Source organism: Cupressus sempervirens, chromosome 10 (assembly GCF_028749045.1).
Source record: "Cupressus sempervirens isolate cs-2001-9-10 chromosome 10, ASM2874904v1, whole genome shotgun sequence".
In the NCBI taxonomy this organism is placed as follows: domain Eukaryota; kingdom Viridiplantae; phylum Streptophyta; class Pinopsida; order Cupressales; family Cupressaceae; genus Cupressus; species Cupressus sempervirens.
Window position 1 is genome coordinate 365,780,618 of NC_143127.1, and position 23,034 is coordinate 365,803,651.

The 23,034-nt window shown below is 33.5% G+C and overlaps 1 protein-coding gene across 1 annotated transcript; it reads right to left on the reverse strand.

Moving 5' to 3' along the window:
• Positions 1-6,447: 6,447 nt before the first annotated feature.
• LOC149534179 (subtilisin-like protease SBT5.3) lies at positions 6,448-14,130 on the reverse strand. The gene is made up of 11 exons (XM_089804912.1): positions 13,913-14,130; positions 13,155-13,249; positions 12,475-12,572; positions 12,209-12,376; positions 12,010-12,112; positions 9,024-9,573; positions 8,717-8,814; positions 8,289-8,534; positions 8,081-8,195; positions 7,710-7,923; positions 6,448-7,218 (listed from the first exon to the last, which is right to left on the reverse strand). The coding sequence occupies exons 1-11, from the start codon at positions 14,012-14,014 to the stop codon at positions 6,683-6,685; spliced, it is 2,325 nt and encodes a 774-aa protein (XP_089661038.1). The 5' UTR covers positions 14,015-14,130; the 3' UTR covers positions 6,448-6,682.
• Between the last annotated feature and the right edge of the window lie 8,904 nt (positions 14,131-23,034).

Below are 23,034 nucleotides of genomic sequence, written 5' to 3' on the forward strand. Positions count from 1 at the left end.
GTGTGATATTAATGGTATAAGGATCCTAATATAAAGGGTCAGGTATGTCTAAGATAATTGGCAAGAGATAAAGACATTGTCATAAAAGAAGAAACTACACCATAAGGGGTTGTAACATGTAGTAACTTTTTATTAATTTGGTTTATAGTAATATCAAATTTTCTAGCATAGTTAGCAAGATCTCAAGATCTTATTCATTACCATATAAAGTAATTTTTAGACATGATTAATACTATTATTATTTTAGTCATAATTTTTATTTGTAGAAATTATATAATGTTTATGACTATTTTATAATTGTAAGCTACATTTGGATGTTTGATATTGATACTTAAATATGTAAATATGATCCATTGAATGGATTTGTATGTATATCATCTTGGACTAATGTGTTTCTCAATTCTTTTGGATATATTCATGATTTATCCCAAGGGAGGAAGAATGTCATTTGGAGAGGAGGGGACAAAGCAGGGTTGAAGGTCGAGGGATAAAGAAACATTAGTATAGCACTAAGGATGGAGATTTGATCTATGTTAACTAGTTGTCTAGTTTGTTCTTGTGACATTTTTCATGTTTGTAGAATTTTTTAAAGTAAATATGTAACATGTTTATATCAAATTTATTAGTCTCGCCTTTCATAGGTAGAGACTAATGTTTTCATTGCATCAAATTGAATTAATTTGTTTCACAAGAATCACACATCCTATATTTATATACTATGGTCTGAACAATTTTTTTTATTAAATTAAAATTTTAAATTTTTGTTTTTATTTTTCTATTGGGGGTTTTTTGGGTGGTCTTTTCTATTTTTTGAAAACTTGAACCAAAAATGTATATTGATGTTTTGAGCATGGACACGTGGCATTTTTAAAGCAGTTCTATGGCTAGCATATGCTTCCATCATTGGGTGGCAATCTTAAAATAGCATATGTGCCTAATTTATATTTTAACATTTTGCATACAAGTTTGCAATATTGATTTGTCCATTTAACTTCCCATCAAGATAATCCATATTTGGATAGAGAATCCATATTATTGAGCATATTTCTCATCATGGAAAGCAACTATTTGGTGCAAAAATTTATCCCACATTTAGAGATCTAGACTACGGATCGAAGGAAAAATCACAGCTAGATGCCTTGTTTCTAGACATAATGGATTATGCATAGAAATTTCTATTTATGAGAAGGTACATTAGGGTTGTTAGAATTCTATATTGTTGGGTCCTAGTTTAGTTCATAAATCAAATTTGTAAAAACCCAATCTAGTTTATTTTTGTTCTTTCTGAATGTGTGTCTATCAGTAGTGAGGCTACTATAGCCCCTTAGGTTGAGAATATAATTGTCATTTTCCCTTACATTTTCTAGTTGGAAAAATGTTCATCATCCCACTCAGGATTCATGACAAGCACTTAACCAACTCATGTGTACTATAAGTTAAATGGTATATCAAGCACTGATAGATCAGTCTTTTGGCGCAACAAAAACTCCACTCTAACAAGTCGTACTAAAGTTTGGTCACAAGTTCAAATCTCAAACCCTCGAGTAATGCTAAGGGTGAGATTTTTGGCAAAATGATCAATGCACCCCTCGAGATTTGTGACAAGGGCTTAATTGCCTCCTATGCACTATAAGTTGAGTGGTTGTACCCAACACTGACAAATCGGTCTTTTAGTGCAATGGCAACCCCACTCTAAGATTTCTTTCATGTTTCTGTTGCTCCCTTCATAGACACTCAGACATTATTTCTATAATATTGTGAGGTAAGGGGGAAGATGTAGTGATACCTTCTCCTAGTGCACCATATTCTTTTGTTGATTCACATAATGATGTATTTTATGTGTAGCCCTTAGGGTGACTAAGAGTAAGGAGCCTTGGGCTCTACCAACTCACCACCTCAAGAGCCCTTTTTACTATGCCAGGAGTTCTCATTTCCTTCTTATGTATTTTTCCTCTTTCATCTTTCTTGCAAATTTTCTATGTTTTACATTTTGTGTTTTATGAATATCAGATCATTAGTACATGGTTCCATTATAAGGAAGGGATGCATTGTTCCCTTCAAACACTCATGATGCTTTCGTTGCTAAGTTTATTACTTTTGAATCCCCCCCTTCTTTTAACACTTTATATTTTTGTTTTTTTTAAATTAGCATCTTGCACTTCTGTGTTATTTGTTTTGTGTTGTTTTTCTTTTATCTCCACTTTATTATCTGGCACTAATAAATGCTAACATGTAAAATAGTGAAATGGCTTCTCTATTACTAGTGTTTAGTTTAGTCTATCCCACATGTTTAATTTAATCGTATTCCATGTGTTTGGTTTAATCTATCTACACTAGATGTTCTTTGTTGTATTACTAGTATGTTCATTTAGCAAAAGAACCAAGCAATAGTGAACACCTATCATTGTATTCCCATAGGAAGGCAGTGGCAGATTTGGACTGAAATGTTCATTTGTCATTATTATTGTTTATTTTTCTCATTTAAATATATGCATAGAGACAAATTTTGAACCTCTAAAGTTTACACCATTATCTTCAATATATGAAGGTATAGGAATCATTTATTAATTCTTGCTAGATCTTTATGGGCGCATCTTAGATTAACGGTGACTAAGATAACTTTTAGCAATCAATAGCATTCAACAATAGTGTTTTCTCCCTAAATTATATTCCAATGTTTAATGTAGTGAACTAATCAAATTTTATCTGTTAATTATTAAAAATTATTTATTGACTTTCTTTAGAATATGAGTGTTCTCATTTCCCATTACATGAAAATGTGCAACAGTTGAGGACAGTTAGCTGTGAAATAGGAGTATTAGACATTTTTTTCTTGGATTTAGCATTTGTGCAATTTGTTGCAAGGAAATAAACACACGGGGTTACAAGTGACATTGACAACTAGCAATAAATATTATATTTATTGCGTGTGGAGAGAGGTTGATGTCATTAGATTTCTATTCTCTTACACTATGCACTCATGTTTTTTATTGTAGCAACATATATAAGGAGAGGTGATAGGGGTTAGTAGCAGGGAAACTCTAGATCACTGCCCTAAAAATGACAAGGCCGCAAGAATGATGCATAGATTGGCAAATAATTTTTGTGTTTAAAAAGAATAATGTTGTATGATTCTATCATCTTATTTTTTGATGATATTAATAGATTAGGTCCCTTTGATTTTAGTACTGTACCTTTCTTGCAATGTTGTAATAGAATTCCCCTATGCATCTCATTAATTATTTATCACTTTTTTTAGTTATGTTTCTTGTACTGACTATATTCAATGTGAGCCTGGCATGACTCAACAGTTGCAAGGGAATTATAATGTATGGTGACTAGCGAAGTATTCTAGCAGATGATCTTATATTTATTTTTTCTAACTTCTCCTCTTGTGATCTTCCTTTCTAGTAATATCATTGGCTCATCTTTCCTTTATTGAGTTTTAAAATAGATTTCAGTATACAAATATCTAGGGATTTGGCTACATGTTTATCTTAACATTTCATAGGTTCAACAATACAAGAATAGGTTGTGGACTTTGTGGTCGCCAATATAAAACATTATTTCTTGAGCCTTCTCAACTTAGAAACATTACAACTAAATATCTTAAATTTTAATTTAGTTTACTTACATCAAAACTCAAAAATGTAGACTTAGAAGACTTTCAAAAATTGTTTTTCATTGAAAACTTGTGATGATTTTATTACAAATCTTTATTTGAGAATTCCTCCCATCTTTTGTTATTCTCCTTTTAATTTTTCTCACACATCTATATTCTCACTTGCACATCCTAGTGGAATATTGTAGCCAAAATAACTAACATTCAAACACAAGGTGCTTTATCTCCTAGATTGCAAATATCTAAAGATCTTTCAAGATAGGTATTTGAGATAATAGAATTTTGCAAAGGACTGTCTATAATTTGCAACATGAGATTTCATGTGGAAGTTTGTAGAGAAATTAGTTATCTATGTTGTAGAACTCTATAGAATTCCCAAGCCAATGTATTTCTTGTGATATTACTATTAGGATGTAATTGTGTAGTTTTTAGTGAAACTCGTTGGCCCATATTTCATGAGTGGTGGCTTACACAAATCCATCTCTCATGACAATGAATAAAACACTTAGCACTCATTGGATCTAGGTAATGCTCATAGAGGTGAAGCATCAAGACTTCTCGGGAGGTCACTCATCCTAGCACCACTCCAACTCAAGCGCGCTTAACTACGGAGTTTCCCCCATGATTAAACCCACTCTACTTGCAACCCCATTTGCAAAACCTTCACCAAGTTTTGTGCCTTATGATCCATTCATTAAAAAGCCCCTTAAGTTCATCAATTGATAAGTAGGAGATATTTTCCACAGCAAGGCAAATTGTGATATTGCTATCAAGATTTAACTGTGTAGTTTCTAAGTCAAACTCATAGACACATATTTCATGAGTAGTGGTTTACACAAACCCATCTCTCATGAAAATGAATAAAACACTTAACAGACGTTGGATCTAGGTGATGCTCATAGAGGTGAAGCAGCGTGACTTCTTGGGAGGTCACCCATCTCGGTACTACTCCAACTCGAGCGCGCTTAACTATAGAGTTTCCTCCATAGTTAAACCCACTCTAATTGCAACCCCAATCACAAAACCTTCACCAAGTGTTGGTTAAACCTCTACTCTATATGGGTCAATGAGTTTGAATAAAAAACTACACGGTCAAATCCTGATAGCAATATCACACATATCTATTAAATCTCCAAATCCATGTAAATGAGAATTATAATTTCTAGGTTTGATTGTGTGAAGTTTTTGTTCTTCTTGTACTCTTGCTTCGTGCTGATTGATCATGTCGTATGATCTAAAATGTTGATGAAAAAAAAAACTTCACACAATCAAATCTAGAAATTATAATTATCAACAATATCACAATTTGACTTGTGCAAAATATCTCCTATGTATTAATGTATTTCTAGTGAGACTAGTAGAGTTATTTCTTAAGAAATAGACTTTAATGATCCCTCCATCCACCTACTTCATCAATCGCATCCTTTGGCAAATGGTGGGACTCTTGTTGCATGCAACTCTTTTTTATTATGCTTAGTCAATGCCACTTCCCATCTCAACATGCAAGTATGTTTTTCAACATTTATTCCTAATTATGTACATTTATTTAGATATTTGAGTGTTGATTCACACATTCATCTATTTTATCAAACTTTTGACTGTTAATTTTTAATATGTTTATCATAGTCACGAAGCTAACCAATTATTCTAGCCTATAAATTAGATGAATTGTGCTTCCCTACATTGGAATCTAGGATTGAATTGAGATGTTAGATTGGATACTCTAGTTTTTGGAAAGTGGTAAGGCTAATGTTAAAGTTGTTAAGTTTCCAAGATCTGCTGCAAATGTAATGGCATTGCCTTGTAATCAGGTATATGTTTTCCATATGCAACATCCTCTCATTTATATTGAGCATGGGTGAATGAATAGACATGTCTATTCAATAAACAAATAATTAATAATAAAAACTTAATTATGTTAAATTACTTGAATCAACTTATCAAGTTTGGGTTTCCTAGCTTAGAATTACAGGGTACATAGTTATTAATTTATTTGTACTTAAGACTTTATTTACTTTTCTATTAAATTTGACTCAAATATAAATGCTAGATTTTAGAAAATATTAATGCACGACTTTTCAAGTATTGCTAAACATATTTGTTATTGTAAGTAAGGGTTGGAATAAGAAGTGCCATTATAGTTGATTTGTAAATTTACAATTAATTTATAAATCGAATTAATGATTTAATTTAAATTTGAATTAGTGCATAATGTCAGTTAATAAAAAATATTTGGAAGAAAGCATTATAATAATAAAACTACATAAATTTATTATATCTAAACTATATAAATAAGTAGTAAAGACTAATTATTAGAATTTATTAATTTTTAAAATAAAAAATAATTTATTTTTAAGCTTTTAAGAACTCCCCTATACCTTACCTTATAATAAAATTACAAATCATAATAAACTAATGAAATAATATTTTGGTATTAAAAGTTATAAGAAATCAACAAATAAATAATACTATGCAATTATGTTCCAAAAAGTTCTTCAATTTTGAATCCTAATTTTCAAATAATTTTCAAAAGGGACATCTTTGTGGAATTCTAAGTTGTGACTCTTGGTATTCTAATTGTTATTTCTAGTGTTGTTGTTCAGTTCGGATAAGCTCGTAAGTCTCATGTTGTTACTCAAATGAAAGCAAGATTTGGAAAGGTCTTTAATACAAAAATAATATCACCATCCAAACTCCAAACTCCAATGAACACAAGACAATCTTTAATATAAAAATAATATCATCAACCAAAAAAATATTTAACTATTTTAAAATGAGAAACAATACGTTTAATTGTTAGAGTACACGCTAAAAACACTGATAAATTGAAAAAACCACGGTTATTTTACTAATAAATAAAACAAATTTCCATGGTAAGCTTAAAAATATTACATCCCACAGGCATACTACTGTGGGATTAAAAAAATACAAATCCCTCACATCAGGGATTAAAAAATGGTGGTTATTTAATAGGCCAGATTCCTGGGTTAGGGCTAAAAGACAATAATAAGGGGACCAAGATAACCTAAAGCAAAATTCCAAGTGGGTGGGGTTTTGTCTCTAAAAACAATTACCACTACACACAACAATAGGACTTCTCACAGAGTGGTTAGCACTCTTCCATGTCAAAGCTCCAAAACCAAATGTTCTTATACTTGGCTTGGGTTGCATGATCACCTCAAATGATTTCATCTCCCCAGCCTTACTGAAGTGAAGAATGTTGGGATTCACCGTCACTCCTGCTTCAAGAGGAGATCTCAACTCGGCTACAAAAGTCTCTGGTCCTTCTGAAACATAAGTCACGGTTCTCTTCACAATTCGAGCTTCAGTAAGAGATACAGCAGTAATAGAAGGATAATTGAGGTTGTATATTGCAGCATCTGCTGGGCAAGAGAATTTTACACCAGTTGCTCTTTTTATCATCTCTGGTGTCCACCCTAAAATGCATAAGACGGTATAGTAGTCATCCAGTGATATATCATAGATTAGGCCAGGATCACCAGCTCTATTTGGGTTAATATGACCTGCACCAAAGGCGAAAGGACCCGGGCTCCACAATATATTCTGAGCTCCGTTGATGTCATCCAGCACGGTAGCTGTGATTCATAAACGAACACAACCCATGGTAAGATCTAAGGAAAAAAAATTTAAGAAAAAAATTAATTCACCTCAGGACAAGCCTTGGTCGATAGGTTCCATGAAGTGATTCATGGAATCTAGAATGATATGAATTTGAAAATATTGAATGAAGTCAATGGGTCTACTGGTGAAGTTTGAATGATATTCAATGAGCCCTCCATGTATAGGTCTTGCTGAATGCAAGACTCCGACATCATCATAAGGAATGAGGCTGGGACCGTGCCCCGGGCAATTTTGGTGGAATGGATACCTCTTAGATCTTGGCTCTTAGCCAAAGAGGTTTCAAGCATGAGTTCGCCCATATCAAGTTGCTAAAACGTTTCTGTGGTGGCCTTCGCTAAGTGGTAGCTCACAGGCTTTGTGCATCTGCTGGGCTGTCTCACAGGTCTGAACCCTCCACCAAAGAAAAAGATTTGAGTACAATGCAGGATGAGCTTTTAGTATATACCTGAAGTCATAATGGCCGAACTTATGGCTGCTGAGCTCCAATGAGGATATGCTGCTTTCAGTAATGCTGCAATACCAGCTACATGAGGGCATGCCATAGACGTGCCTGATATTACATTGTAAGCAGTCTTCCTATGATCAAAATCAAGGCCAGTTATGGTTGCTGCTCCTGACCATGCTGCAAGTATGTTCAACCCTGGAGCTACAATATCGGGCTGCATCCAATATACAAGCCAACAACTTTCTATTATCATTTGCATAAAACATGTTGGAAATACAAAGTAAGTATCAAAAGGTTTCTATAATCATACTGCTAGAAAAGAAATCATGTTTGAAATTGGGTAATATTGAAGTTCAGGTTAGGATTACGACCTTGAGTATGCCTGGTAGAAGAATAGTTGGGCCTAAAGAGGAGAAGCTTGACACAACTGGAGCTGGCGTTGTATTGAACATGGTTCTTGCCGTCGAAATATAAGCAACGGGGGACCTGCATGAGCATTTAAGAATGCTTAGGACCTTGAGTTCTTAAAAGCCTACCAATGAAGCTTTGCAAAACTAAAATAAAATTCTCAAAACCTACTTTGTAGAATTGATGTAATCAAGCACTTTCATCCCATCCGCTACTGTCACTTCTGTTGCAGGAAGAACATGAGCATCTGCGAGAAAGTTGTCACCTTCTCCAATATCATTGTAGAGAATCATGCCAACGCCTCCTGCCCTGCGAACTTCTTCACCTTTCTCCACTCTGGGATTCTCACCCAGTTCGCAGGCAACAATCGTACCTTTAACTTTTCGAGGATCTAGAGCTCCAGGGTAGCATAATGCCCTAAAACATTATTCACATTACTACTATTTTAGCTCATCGTCAAAGGAGGTTGGAAGTTTGATAGATTCAAATGATGCAAATATTGAATCAATTGATAGATTCAATTGATTCAAATATTGACTCAATGGTTAAACAACTCCTATTTTGGTAAATAATTAGCAATAAATAATTGTGTACCATACCCAGCAGAGTCATTTACGCCTCTAGCTCTAACATCTATTGAAGATACCAGAGGATACATTCGTCTACTTTTCAGGGAGGACTGAGATATGCTTTGTCCCTGGCAAAAGACATAAACATTCGTAAATTCAACACAATGAGTCAAAATTACACATCTATGCTCTTTACATATCATCTATATTCTTGTAATTCAGCATGCCCTTCCATTAAAACCCTCGTATATAAATATGATTCCTTCAAGGAATTTTAAAATAAAATAACTCATGAAACTGGAATGGCTGTGAGAAGAGTCTCTTAGCGAAAGATCACCTTAAAAGTCATCTTGTTTCCTAAGAAAGCAAACGAGGCGAATTGTCTATCTGTGTTACTTGCTCCTACAGTTATAACCCACGGAGCCACATTCGACACGCTGCCTGGACTTGGACCACTGTTACCTGCAGCACAAACCACCACCCTTCCTTTTTGAACAGCATGGAGTGATCCAATGGAAACCGCATCAGAAAGTAGTAGTAGTGCACCCTGGATACCTCCAAGAGAAATAGAAATCACGTCTACTCCATCATATATCGCTTGATCAAATGCTGCAAGAATATCTGCATCATAGCATGCGCCCTCTGCCGAACCATTGCTCCAGCAAGCCTTGTAGGTTGCAACTCTGACAAGAGGAGCCCCACCCTTTGCAACTCCATGGCCATATTTAAGAAGATTTGCTTTTTCCACGTAAGTCCCACCTGCTGTGGACAGGGTATGAGATCCATGCCCATTCGTGTCCCTCGCTGAAAGCTGTTCCCCTGCCTTATCAAGAGGCCCATTTTCAGCCTCAAATCCCTTGTGAAAGTATCGTGCTCCAATCAGCTTCCTGTTGGAGAAAAAATTATAAGACTTGGAAATTTCATTTTACAAATGACAAATCCAGTTAAATTAGCATATCCTTCCTCAATGACTGGAAACTCTCTCTGAGGTTTAACTCTACAAAGTTAGACCAACATATATGCAAGCACAATGGCCCAACAATAATTTTGAAGGCTCAAATTCTGAGTCTTACTTTTGCTCACAGAGATCTCTGGTTCTTCTAACACTTGAAACTTTCTTTAAGTTGATTAACTGAACTTTAAATGCCATGTCTCCTGCTGTGTCAATTTATTTGTGCTCGGATATTTTAGAAAATTTTGTGGTAACTGTTGTTAGCGGGTCTATAGCTACTGTAGTAGGTCATTTTGGAGCTTCCCCTTTCAAAATGCCAGTTTTATTAATTAGTGGGGTGTATTTGTGGGACGGCTCAGCAAAGTTTTAGGGAATAAGCTGGGATAACTATTGAATAACTCTTTTTCTTAAAATGAGAGTTCATATCTAAATTGTTATGAATTTTGCTTCTGCTGTTTATTTTTCTTTCCTGCTTGCAATTTCGAGTTGCAATATCTGGTTATAACTGCAGAGGTGGAATTGTTCCATGATGTGAAAAACAGGATAACCCAGTTACAAAAAAAGTGGGACAAAGGAAGAGGAAAAGGCCAACAGATAACAAGCAAGCAAGCTGAAAAAAAAAGGAGTTCAGGTTGGAGAAAATCGTGATAAGCAAGCAATAAGGGCAATGCATAGAAGAAGAAATTTGAAGTGAAGGTATTGAAGGGAAGTGAGTAGGTGAAAATGATTAATGGGAACAATTTTGTGAGCAAGAGTTATTTTCAGATAGGAAAGCCATTGAGTTTAGGATTAGCAAAGGGATAAAAATGCAGCAAAAGGGAAAGATTCAATTCTTCAAGTTAGCGCAATTACTAGCGGATAGAAAAATCTTGAATGTGTTATGCATGAGAATTTGGTAGAAGGAAGATAAATAAATGAAGTAAAGTGGATGAATAGTCTGTTGAAATTGGGTTTCTATATAAATAAGGGGAAAGTTTGATGATCATTCTAAGAGGAGTAGATTTAGAAAACTATACAATGAAAAGGAATGAAACTTTTCAATAGAATTGGCCCAATACGTTGCAATTATGGAATTAGTCCACATCAGAGGTGAAGTAACAACAAAGATGGAGAAATTTAGAAGCCCATGTTTAATAAGGGAGAAGTAGTAGTCACTAAGAAGGATATTCCATGTGGACATTCACATTGTATTGTGAGCCTGCCAAAAGCTGATATGATAAAAGAAAATGTATTATGAGGAAAATGGACTCTTAGAGTCTGTGACAGGAAAGAAGAGATGGAAGAGACATGAAAGAATAATTAAAAAGCATTTCTAAATGGCTAGATGCATACAAGGAGGAAGTGTTAATGGGACCTTTTTATTTTCTTGACTACTATTTTTAATTGTATGTGTAGATAAAACAAAAGATTGGAAAGGAGATGAGCAAAGTCAATAATGATTTCAGTTGATACAAAGAGATGTGTATAAAGCCCACAAAAAATTAGGAAAATAAAAAAAAGAGAATAGCAGAGGAAGATTTATGGCCCAGCAAGTAGCTGGAAACAGGGAAAAATTTGTCAAAAAGCACGTAAGGGCAAACTATGGCAATCGAAGTCTTGAGTTTTTTGAGCAAAGAAGTTCAAAACAATTTTAATGGGGATGATGATGGAGTCATCGTTTAAATGTTATGTCTTTTAGTTCAAAGATGTTCTAGGAGAATTTTTGACAATTGTTATAATAGATTTATAGTTGCTCTACTAAATTATTTAGAGGATTTTTATAATTATTTTATTTATTAGAAGATGTGTTCTTCAAATAAGACTAAAGACCATCTTAAGAGCTGGACTACATAACCATTGAAACTATTTTTTGTTACAATAAAATTTGACAATTTATTAAAAGAAAAACAATTTAAATGAAATATATTATATATCAAAAAAATTACATCTTGTTTTCTCACTGAAATCTCACGAAAAAATGAATTGGACCGAATATATCAATTGAAACACAACAGCATGTTTCAATCAACAGAATATGTATAGCATCTTACATATTACTATATTAGAAGTCAACCACAGTTATGCATCATTTTGACTAAAGTTGAATATATTAAATAAATAAAATATAGATGAATAAGGGAAAGAGGTTCCTCTTCCACTCTATGGACGGGTTCTCTTAACACTCAAAGGTTTTGTTGCTGGGGAAAGAACAAATTAAATGTAGCATCAATACGTTACGAATAACTATAAGCAACAATTAAGGGCCAAAACATTTTACGATGCAGAACATACTCTATCCTAAATAGTGACAATAATGTAAAATAAATATTTGAATTGCTCAAAGATGTGTTTAGACAAGAGTTTGGATTTTGTGATAAGTATAGATCAACACCTGTTGCAAGTGAATCCAGTGCTATTGTCGCAAATTCCCCTCCACCGTGAAGGAATGGGGCCAAAACCCTTGTCGCTGAAGCTTTCAGATTCAGGCCACACACCTAACAGTTAACCAAACAAGATCAGATATATTGCATGCATTCGTGAAATAAACCCATGCACATAGTCTAGTTAAATGGCTTCTCATGACCACCTACCTGAATCAAAGTTGGCAATAATGACATCTTTTCCAAAATTTGATTTTCTCCAGAGCGACTCCTGAGGGATTTGTCGATTGGCATCTTCTAAGCCCAGAAAAGCCCATGAATGAGTTGTTTGCAACTCTCGCCGACTGTTAGGAAAAACGGATACTACTTCAGGATGTTCTGAAGCAGCAACATTATGTTAGAGAACTTATGCAAAGCTATGGTTTTTAATTGCAATATCAAACGAAAGACAAATTCTCATGGTGGCAAAACTTTACTTGAAAGAGCATGAGCATGTTTTTCGTCGAGCCTAGCAGCAAACCCATTAATGGTTTTGGTGTATGAATAGATGATTGCATCCTTTGCTGCTACTTTGCTGTAAAATAAGAAGGGCAAAAACAATGTATATCAGAGAAATTACTATGGCAATGGAAGCTATATGTGTTGATAATAATTATTCAAGGCTTGGCATATGAGACGTTAAAAATATTTCAACGAGGCAATTGTTGAAACAAAAACATTGTTGGTTGGGTAAAAGAACAAGGGGAAAAAAGTTAGAAAATTAACATTTTGCACAGGGGCTATTGGAAAAGGATAGAAAAAGTATTAGTAACGAGATAGAAAGTGAAGAAAACAATATATTTATTTTTTTAAATTAGAAATGTACGAGTACCTCATTTAATAAATGATTGTGAATATACAAAAAAATAAATCAAAATTTGTAAAGATACTCAAATAATGTCTTAAAGTGCCGACTGATTTAACTCTTCTGCAAACTATACATAAAGAAAATGTTTTAATATCACAACTGCATATACTGAATATTCCCCTTAAACCATGTAGAGTGTATTGAGCTCTCATAAAATGAAGGGTTCAGAGATACATTTTTCTTTCTACAAATTACATATGGTTAATAGGAAAATGTTAAATATTTTAAACCAGAGTTTTTATCTGTTACCTTCCCAAAAGAGATGACAGGAGTTGATGATGAGAATTTACAACCAAATCAGGTCGGAGTCCTCCATGATGCCCTCCCAAGTAAACCACAAAAGACTGCCACCACCAAATGAAAATCAAAACTCTGCCACCTTTGCTTATAACTTCATAGCAATTCAAATGAATTACAATCAATCAGCGTTAACCACAATACATAAATCAAGTCCACTTCTGGCCCTCCCAAGTTCATATAATCATTGTTGTCAAACAATAGAACATTTGCATATTAATCTATATCATACATATCCTTCTTAGATCCAAATGAGTACAACATTATCCTTCTTAGGTCCAATAAAATATGACATTATTTTTAAATGCTGCAACAAATGAAATTAGCCCTGCACATGTTTGGTAGCTAAGAAAGGGGGAAAAGGAAAAGAAAAAATATGTCCTGTTCTTTGTTTCTACCCTTTTCTACTACCACTCAGACATTCAATATCAGTCAAAAGTCCATGTTTCTAATCCAATCCACTTCAGAGCCAAATGTATGCATAATGCAACAAGCAAAAGACAACTGATAGGTACAAGCAGAATTTAAAGAGAAGCCTAGATAGATAAGAAGTAATAACTTTAATAAGCACAAAACCTAACCTAAATGTGATAATGCTCTTCCAAACAGTTTTTCATTTTCCCTTTTCCAGAGTGTAATGCATTTCATGTGATTTAAAAACAATAATGACCGTTTTCAATAAACTGAAAAAGTACACAGTTTCTACTTGCCTTTGTTTTATTTAGGGCTTCTGTCAAGGAGAAAACCACGGCAACAAGTATAAACAGGATCAATAGTGGCCTCCCCATGACTTCTAATCTTCCAGAATTCATCTATGTTTTTTTCAAATGCGGAATTCTATATCATCCACTATATATAGCGAAAAGACTAGTTGGGAACACATGGATATGAATGTAGTGCATTTACACTTCATGCGTTGCTGGAAACCTTCGTTTTTGGGCCAATACTTCTGTTTTTGCTCATTTTCAGTTAAGCTATCACAAACTATGTTAAATATAGAATTAGCGATGAGTAGTGGATCGGAAAATTCTTTTTCGGTGGCTAACATCATCTCTCTCCACAAAAATTTTAGGCTTAAACTTCGCAAAGGCCAGGCGAAATGCGTTCTATTAGGATTTCTTCGATTTCGTTTGTTTGCTTAATACATATTTACCAGGAAATGACCTATTCAAACTCATCCGTTAGGAAATGAAAGCAGTCACGATTTCAAAGTATATATGAGATGTAAATCCCCAAGTGTAGGATATCATCTTATATGAATGCTAATGTGAGTAGTACATACCTCAAAATCATAGGGTTAGTTGAATATTGTACGCCAAAGGCGTTCCTTGGATTTAAAAACGACCTGGAAAATCTGCTAATTAAACGGTTGGCAAATTCTTGCAAAACCATAAATTAGATCGTGTTTTCGAGGATATATTAATTTCTTCCATGCCGATCGGAGTTTCTTTTGACCCAGTTGTAAATGATGAGGCGTGCTTCTCTTGGCCATCAACTCTGTGCTCCTCAAGCTGGATCACCATTAATGTACTTCTTCCTCTAGGCCCTGTTTGGTTGCTGGAAGATGAGGGCCAAAACCGGGTTATCAAAGGCAAAATCAGGGTTTGCCAAAAAATTTTGGTGTTTGGTTGGTTAAAATTATAACCTGGGTTTCAATTTCATCTTCCAATTTTGGTAAAAAATTGGAAGAAGTTTCTTTCCAATATTTAAGGTGGAATTCGAAATTAAAATCAGGTTTTGAATTTTATGACAGTTTTTTAAATAATATTGTGGGGTCCACAGTATATTCATCTTCCGTGTCAACCAAATGAACCATTGGCTTTCCAAACCACAAAACCAGAGTTTCGAAAAACTGGTTATAAGATAACCTGGTTATGTCAAAAATTCATCTTCCCCAACCAAATGGGGCCCTAGAGTTTTCTGCTGTGATTTGGGTTTTCGTTCTTTTCCTCCTAATTTGTCAGTGGTATGCACAATAAGTCATAAACCCTGAAATATTTTCTCTGCAAGTGAAGCTTAGACTCGGATTCCGATGATAATTCAATTCGAAATTAATTTCAAAAATTTGAAATTATAAAAATTTATCTTAAAAACAAATATTTAAAAAAATTGAAATTTTATAAGGCATAGTGTGGCCGTAAAATTGTGCTGATGTGGTTGGTCTCATCAACATTCAAACATTCTTTACAATTTGTAAAACTATACATGAAGTATCTTCCATAAAGTTCCAAATTAAAATGATTTATCAAAAAGTCTTTTCTTCTAATGTTATTGAGAACTTATTTTCATATGTGTAAAAATTGATGTTGGCCAAAATAAATTATAATATTAGCCTTTTAATATTTTCTTGTTATATTGTAAGGTCATGTTTAACTTGCTAAAATCTATTTTGGAGTCTTTTAGTATATGGTAGCAATGTATATGAGGATGCTTCGTTCATTATTAATCATTTGGTTTTTTGATATATTTGATATTGATATAGTAGTGATAGTAGGTCATTTAGCTCTATTCTAAAGTTCTTGATGAATGTGAATTGAGGATAGTTATAACATGAATCATGTGTGCTTGTATATAGTAGCAATGTATATGAGGATGTTTCATTCATTTCTAGTCTCTTGGTTTTTGATATATTCAACAATAATGACTATATTAGTGGTAGTCAGTTCTTTAGCTATGATCTAAAGTTCTTGATTAATATGAATTGAGGATAGTTATAACATGAATTATATGTGCTAACTTTTTCATACAATCATTAATGATTTGACATGTTTTCGTATGGATAACTTTACCATCTAGGTTTTTTTTAATATTATAAATCTTGAACAAGAGTAAGCTCGTGTTACTTAGGCTATGTTATTGTATTGTACTAATGACAATGAATGAATACGCATGATAATTTAGCAAAATAATTTTGGTGTTTGAGAGGGAGGATTCAAGAGTTGTGATATATCTGAGTATTACTTGCATACTATTTATATAGTATAAATGTTTTAAATTTGACTTTAAACTATTGGTTGAAGTGGTGTACTTCACTTCAAAAGAGGACGCATCTTTAATTATTTCCACATCATTAGGGCTTAAAATGACATTGAGTTTCTAGTATTTCATTATATCCACTATTTTTTTTTTTTGAAAATTCAAACATTGTTGAGGACATTATTTGTAAGGCATATATGAATAGGAAAAGGTTGTAAGTTATTGGAGGTGTGGGGCGTGTTTTGCCACAATCATTTTTGTATAGATTATGAGGTGGTTTTCTTGAAACTTGATAAATTGTGATAGAAGTACAAAATGTGTCATCATCATTGTGTTATACGTGGTATGTTTCTTGATTCGATTGTGTATATAATTTTTAGCATCAAGGCTAGGTCTGCAATTTTCTTCATAACTTTAATTCTTAACATCTTTAGTTGTTTATATTTGAAACAAATCTCCCTCCCATGAAAGGTCTCAATGAATTTATGTTAAAAATAGAATCCAGAAATAGATCATGTATGTCAAAAATGGATTGTGGAAACCTGATAAAATTCATCATTGTGTTAGGTAAAGTTAGTTTTAAAGTGGCAATTAATCAAAAGGTAAAAATTGATAATTGTTGGAGACGATGACAACACATCCTTGATTCTTATTATCAAACATTTGCTTATAGCAGAAGAAAGTGATATCTTGTGATCAATGGAGATAAATAATTTTAATTTATTTATTTGTTTACAAATCCTAAATCAACTTAAAAGAAAATTTGCAACAATACTAGTTTAATGACTTTTTGATTGGCAAATGTTTCATTTGAAAGTAAAAGGTGTATGGTTCAAAATTCCTAAGACAACTTTTTAGGCAATTAAACAAAGTATGGTGTGAAAAAAGGTTAAATTTTTTTTTTTTTTAAAGTAGATTTTAAAAATGAAAATTAGTGTATGGGTGCATTATTGGTTAAAATGATACTTTTTATTATGAACATTTGAATATTGATGTAGTTAATTGTGTGTGTGTGTGTGTGTGTGTGTGTGGCAAGGGGTGTGTCTTATCAAACTACCTAATCTTGCAACCTTGACATATTATCCCTCAAACATCAATGTATTTCAGACATATTTTTATTACTAAATCCTTCAAGATCATTTACATATGTGGAGGATTATAGCAAGAGTTAAAATTCATAAACTCTATAGGGTTTCTAAGCACTTCAGTTTTACAAGCCTTTGAGTTTCTTTCATTCCTTCTTGGCTTGACTCCTCATTTGACATTTGACATTTTTCTCCATCCTACATCTCACAAGCCTACCTTGAACACCATAAACACAAGTACAAATTATTCTTTCTCTTCTTCTATCTTTCTTTGATTGACAAGTTAATTGCCTACACTCTTCCCTATGGAATTTTGTACTGCAACCTACAAGATGTTCCCTACGTAATTCTCTAGAGCAACCTACAAGTTCTTTCTTCAACCTTGTTGCTATTGATAATGTTTCCTTAACAACATTGAAATGACTACTTGTTTAAATTCTAATCCTTAGGAGGACACCCAAAACAACACCCAAATCTACTCTTTCATTTCCCTCCACTTATCTTTTGAAATTCCTCAATATTTTCTTAAGATTCCTCATTAAATGCTTCAAAAACATTTCTATGTGTTATCCCAAAAATTTTCTTTAGTAAAATTTATTCATTTTTATCCTACCAAGAAAAAAATAGAGCCTATGTGCTCCCATTTTAAATAACATCATACTCTCCTAAAGCATAAATTTGAATAATCTTGTCTCAGTATTGTGTATACCGAGTTGTATAGTTGTGAATCTCTCGGTTGAGCCTCACAACCAAAGTTCAAACGTTCATTGGTTCAAGGTTCATTTTGCATACCTCATCTCTCTTTCTATTCTCAAGTCTTGGTTGATGGTGAATTTGAGACATGTCAAGAAATATTGGCCAATAATGAACTTGAACCTTTGTGCCTCTCACTTAGTTCCAAGTTAGAGGCTCATCTTGTACATCTCATCTCCCTTTCATGTCTTAAATCTCTATTGAATATAAATTTTTGAATGATAAATAGGTTGGCAGCATCGAACCTGAGACCTCATACTGTTCATTTGGTTCAAGGTACAAAGGTTCATTATAAATGGGAATATAAAGGTGAGTATTGATGAATAAATGAAAATAATTGAGGAAAAGGGAATATTCTAGGTATCACAAAAGATTAGATTTTAGAAATTTCCACTAATGAAAAGGTAATCATTATAAGTTAAAGGTTTCATGTAGGAGTCATTAATGAATAATGGGAGTGTCAAATTATGTCATTTCAAGATTAATTTGGCACAAATGAACTAACATTTGAAGCATGGAAATCAAGTATCTAAGATTTGTGTCATTTAAGAGACATCAAATGAGTTCTTTTTCTCCATGAAAAATCTATTAATCATCAAGTGAGAAAAAGGGTGTTGGAGGTAATGAGTTTTCTTCCTCATAATTAGCAAAGAATTTAGATTATATGACAGGTGAGTTCTGATACTTCCTATCACCGTCACTATTTATTTATTTTAGAGGGAAGTTATTTAGATTTCCTGTATTTCTTAGCTAGTTGTGCTCTTTTATTTCATGCTTGTTTAAAGTTTTTTCCATGAAACTCATTTGTCAAAGTTCAGGATAGAGCTCTAGCCTTTGTGTTCTTTGACAAAATTTGGGGACACCTCTTTAGCTCATGCTAGTTTATAGGTTTTCTTAGAAAGATCTGAAAACCTCATAGACTCCCCTGTGATGGAGAAGATAGTTGATAGTTGATGTAGGAGCATCTTGGGTACTTTGGGTAATCTTGCATTAACTATAAATTATTTTCCTTTACCAGTATGTTGTTCATGGGACAACCCTTGTTGTTTGTGTCATTTCTTTCTACGCAGTTGGTTACTTGATGTGGACCTATTATGGATCACTTCCCTATTCTTGCAGAACTTAATTCCATCTTGTTGAAGAGTTATCCTTCTCTTTGCTTGAGGCATGTTCATTTCCTGACATATCGAGTAATGTGTGATGATTAGCTTTTGCAAGGTTTTCGTGATTTCAAAGCTTTTCATAGCGGTTTTGTAATTATTGTGTGAACACTATGTACACCTATTTTTTATATAATATTATGTAGGAGTAAAATGGAATTAACCACCTTGACACATTTAAAATGGGGAAAATCAAGATCCACTCCCTTAAGATAGATTTGATTGACACAAAATGAAGTCTCAATGTGTAACCTAATGCAAAAGGGGTGAATAACATAGATTTATATCCCTCTCACCTCCAACTAAAGAGGGTCTAAGAAAGTAGATATGGAATATGAAGCTAAAATATAAAGGGATAGTAAGATGTTAAATTGTATTGAAATGGAAAAGAGGAAAATGATATACCTTGCAAGACAACCTAAAAATAGGTTGTCAAATGACCTCTGAAAACAATTGAATCCCCAAGATGTATGGCAAAAATTGCAAGATCTACAAAACCTAGAAATTGTTCGGCAATCTAGCACGGGTGACTTCCTCTCCCGTCAGTGACCTCTTTGGCCCTAGTCTGCAAGGGTGACCTTTGTGACCCTTCTAAATTGTGTCCCACCTTGACTCTGATTTCATAATTCTAACAAATGATGAAAAGGGTATCCAAATCCGAGTCTATTTACCAATCACATATTCAAAACCTACAAAATAAAGGGTTTTTGTTTTTTGTTTTGGGGAGTGGGGTTTGCCTTAGTCAAACCCCGATTTAGGAATTAACCTTAAATTGAAATAGAAATATAATGCTATCAAGTAGTAGTGATAGATCTAACATGACATGAAGCAATGGAAATCTATGTATTCTCTTGAATTTTGAATTTAATCAAGTATGTAGATGCAATAGCCTTGACTCAACTTCAAAAATCCTAGGAAGGAAATCAAAGTGAAACCAAAACCTTCATGAATGAATTTTCTTGAAATATATTGTAGGAATGAATGTATATCTTGAGAGGATGAACTTATAAGATGTAACAAATGATCTTGAATATATGAAGGGAGATCTTGAATGTTGAAAATGCTAGATCTTGCATAAACTCCTTCAATAGCTTGAATGCATGAATCCTTGATCTTCAATGGAGAGATTGCTTGAATTCTTGAATAATACTTGAATGCTTAAGATCTTAAGCACATGAATGCTTGAATACTTGATGATGAGATATGAAAAATCGAGCAAATGGATGGTTTTATGAAGGGCTCAAAATTAACTTTCTTCCGTAGACCCACCCACCTAAAAGTTAACACCCCAGAAAAATCCAGACATGAGACCTGAGAAGTGGACATAAGGCCCAAGAAGGGATGTACTACATCCCTTATTGTTCAATAAAGGACACAATGCATACCTGATTGGGCAAGGACACACCCAAGGCCTAAAACCTTCAGGATTCCCTTGGGATCTCGAAACAAGTTCTAAATCACAGAAATCATGTGAAAAACTCATGATATAGTCATTTTGGTCTAGAAAATAAATTCTGAGTGATTGGATGAAGGAAAGCAAGGACCTAGGTGGTTAGATCCTCCCTCAAATTTTATGCTGGGAAAATAGGAGCTTTAAAAAAGATCTATTGGGTCTTACCCCAATTCCACCTAGGAGAAAGGAGAAGAAAGTGGAGGAACACAAATAAATAATTAAAACACATTAAACGGGTGTTAAATCATCATTAAATTGAGTTTCTTTCAATTTAAGACAATACATGTATCTCCCATTTTAGCGAGAGTGTAGCTTAACCCACACTCACAGTGAAGTAGAGAGAAGAAAGAGATGAATCACAATGAGATAGAACATCACATAGTCAAAGGGAATAAGCCCCCAAGACCAAGGGTCATAACTCCAAATCCATGCACAAGGATGAAAAAGAAAAGAAAAAAGAAACAAAAACCAAAAAGACAAAGACACTACAAGGGGTTAGTACTAAAACAAACCCAAATCAACTAGTGAAAGATACCTTAGTTAAAGAAATGTCTCACCCATTAATATTGAATTGGAAAGATATTACAAAAGCATAAATGATGACATAAGAAATGCAAGAGAAACATCGATAAAAACATAACTTCAAGATCTATCTCTACTAGAATGAAAGAAAAAGAGGGAGACGAGGGGGAGAAAAGTGATTAGCTTGCCTAGTAGAGTTACCACCCTACTATTAATCATCGAAAGAGTTTCTTGTAAAATATGGTGTTGAATAGTCTAATGGGGCAGTAACCCTCTAGTCAAAGCAAAAAAATTTCCATCCATAGATCAATGTTATTTGTATCACCATGGCACGACCCTATAAAAATGTGTTACCCATGTATGGGACTTAGCATGTTGTGCTTGAATGTATTACCTATATATGAGATTTAGCAAATTCTTATGCATTACCCATATATAAGATTTAGAATGTATTTCTAGAATACATTACCCGTGTATGGGACTTACAAGTAATTATGTGTTATCCACATATGAGATGTAGCAAGTTTGTTTGTGTACTCATATATGATAGTATATGTGCTTATGTGTGCAAGAGAGAGGTGAAGTAGCAATGCATAGATTTGAGAATAACTTAGAAATCATACCAAGTGTCCAAGGGTAAAGTAATATATGTCATACTTAGAACCTGTATTTTCTACCCCATGATTATGAGGAAAAATTATGTACAAGGAGAGCGTATATATGCCCCCCTCCTTATCATGTCTATATACTAGACATGAGAAGGAAGAAAAAGATGACACCTACTTTATGCAACAAGGAAGTATCCTTAAAGAAACAATGTAGACTATATTCATAGTAAAGGGCCTTAACCCTTGCAATCTAAGAACATAATCAAATTGTGAAAAGGATATATTGCTGAAAAGAGGATCCTCAAAAGGGAGAAATCTTAATGACAAGACATCTTCCTAAGAGGAGTGCTTGGTCAAGATAATATCTCCAAGAAGAGGGAAAGAAGAACAAGAATGTGCCTATTAAGCCCCCTATATAGGGTGAATAAGGATACTTGGATGAACAATGACAATCCCCAAGCAAGGGATGGTGTATATAGTTGACATAGATTTAGTTGATAAAGAAGATGCAATGACTTAGGAAATACACCTCTTGAAAAAAAGAGAATTCATAGTCAAGACACAATTCTTCATAAAGAAAGAGTAATGTCACATAATAAATGAGTTCCACTTAAGCCTAAGGAAAATAGATCCTTAGAAAAATAAAAAATAAAATATACAAGGAATATTTCCCCCTGAGCACGAGACAAGAAAATGAAATCTATGGTGGATTATGTAGCAAAATCTTGAGAGATAAAAGGATGAGTCATAAGCAAAAACCGATAGCCATGCACAAAACACAAACACCCCATATCCACAAGAAGTAGAATAATTTTATACCATGAAAGAAAGAAACATTATAGGATAATAAATTCCAAACAAGGAAATATATCACATATGAATTAAACTATAGATGATCATTAAATGAGAAGCATTAAAATCCAAGGCATGAAAAGATATTTACTAGGCAAAAAAACACAGCCATGCAAGTAACAAAGTAATATATACCCATAGATAAGAATATTTTGTAAAATAATACAAATCTATAAAGTAATGAGATAGAGAGATGAAATGATACCACATTATACCATAAAGGGATAACAAGTCCTAGAGAGAAGAGAGAAAGAAAATCAAATATATGCCCTAAATGATAGATGCCTTATAATAAAGATGCACTTACAAGTAGAAAAGTGTAACACAATAAATGCATGAAAGAGGTAACATCAAAAGAATACAAGTTCATCAAGGATATTGGATGCATTGAAGAATGAAAGAAGGAAACATGATTCCTCCCTA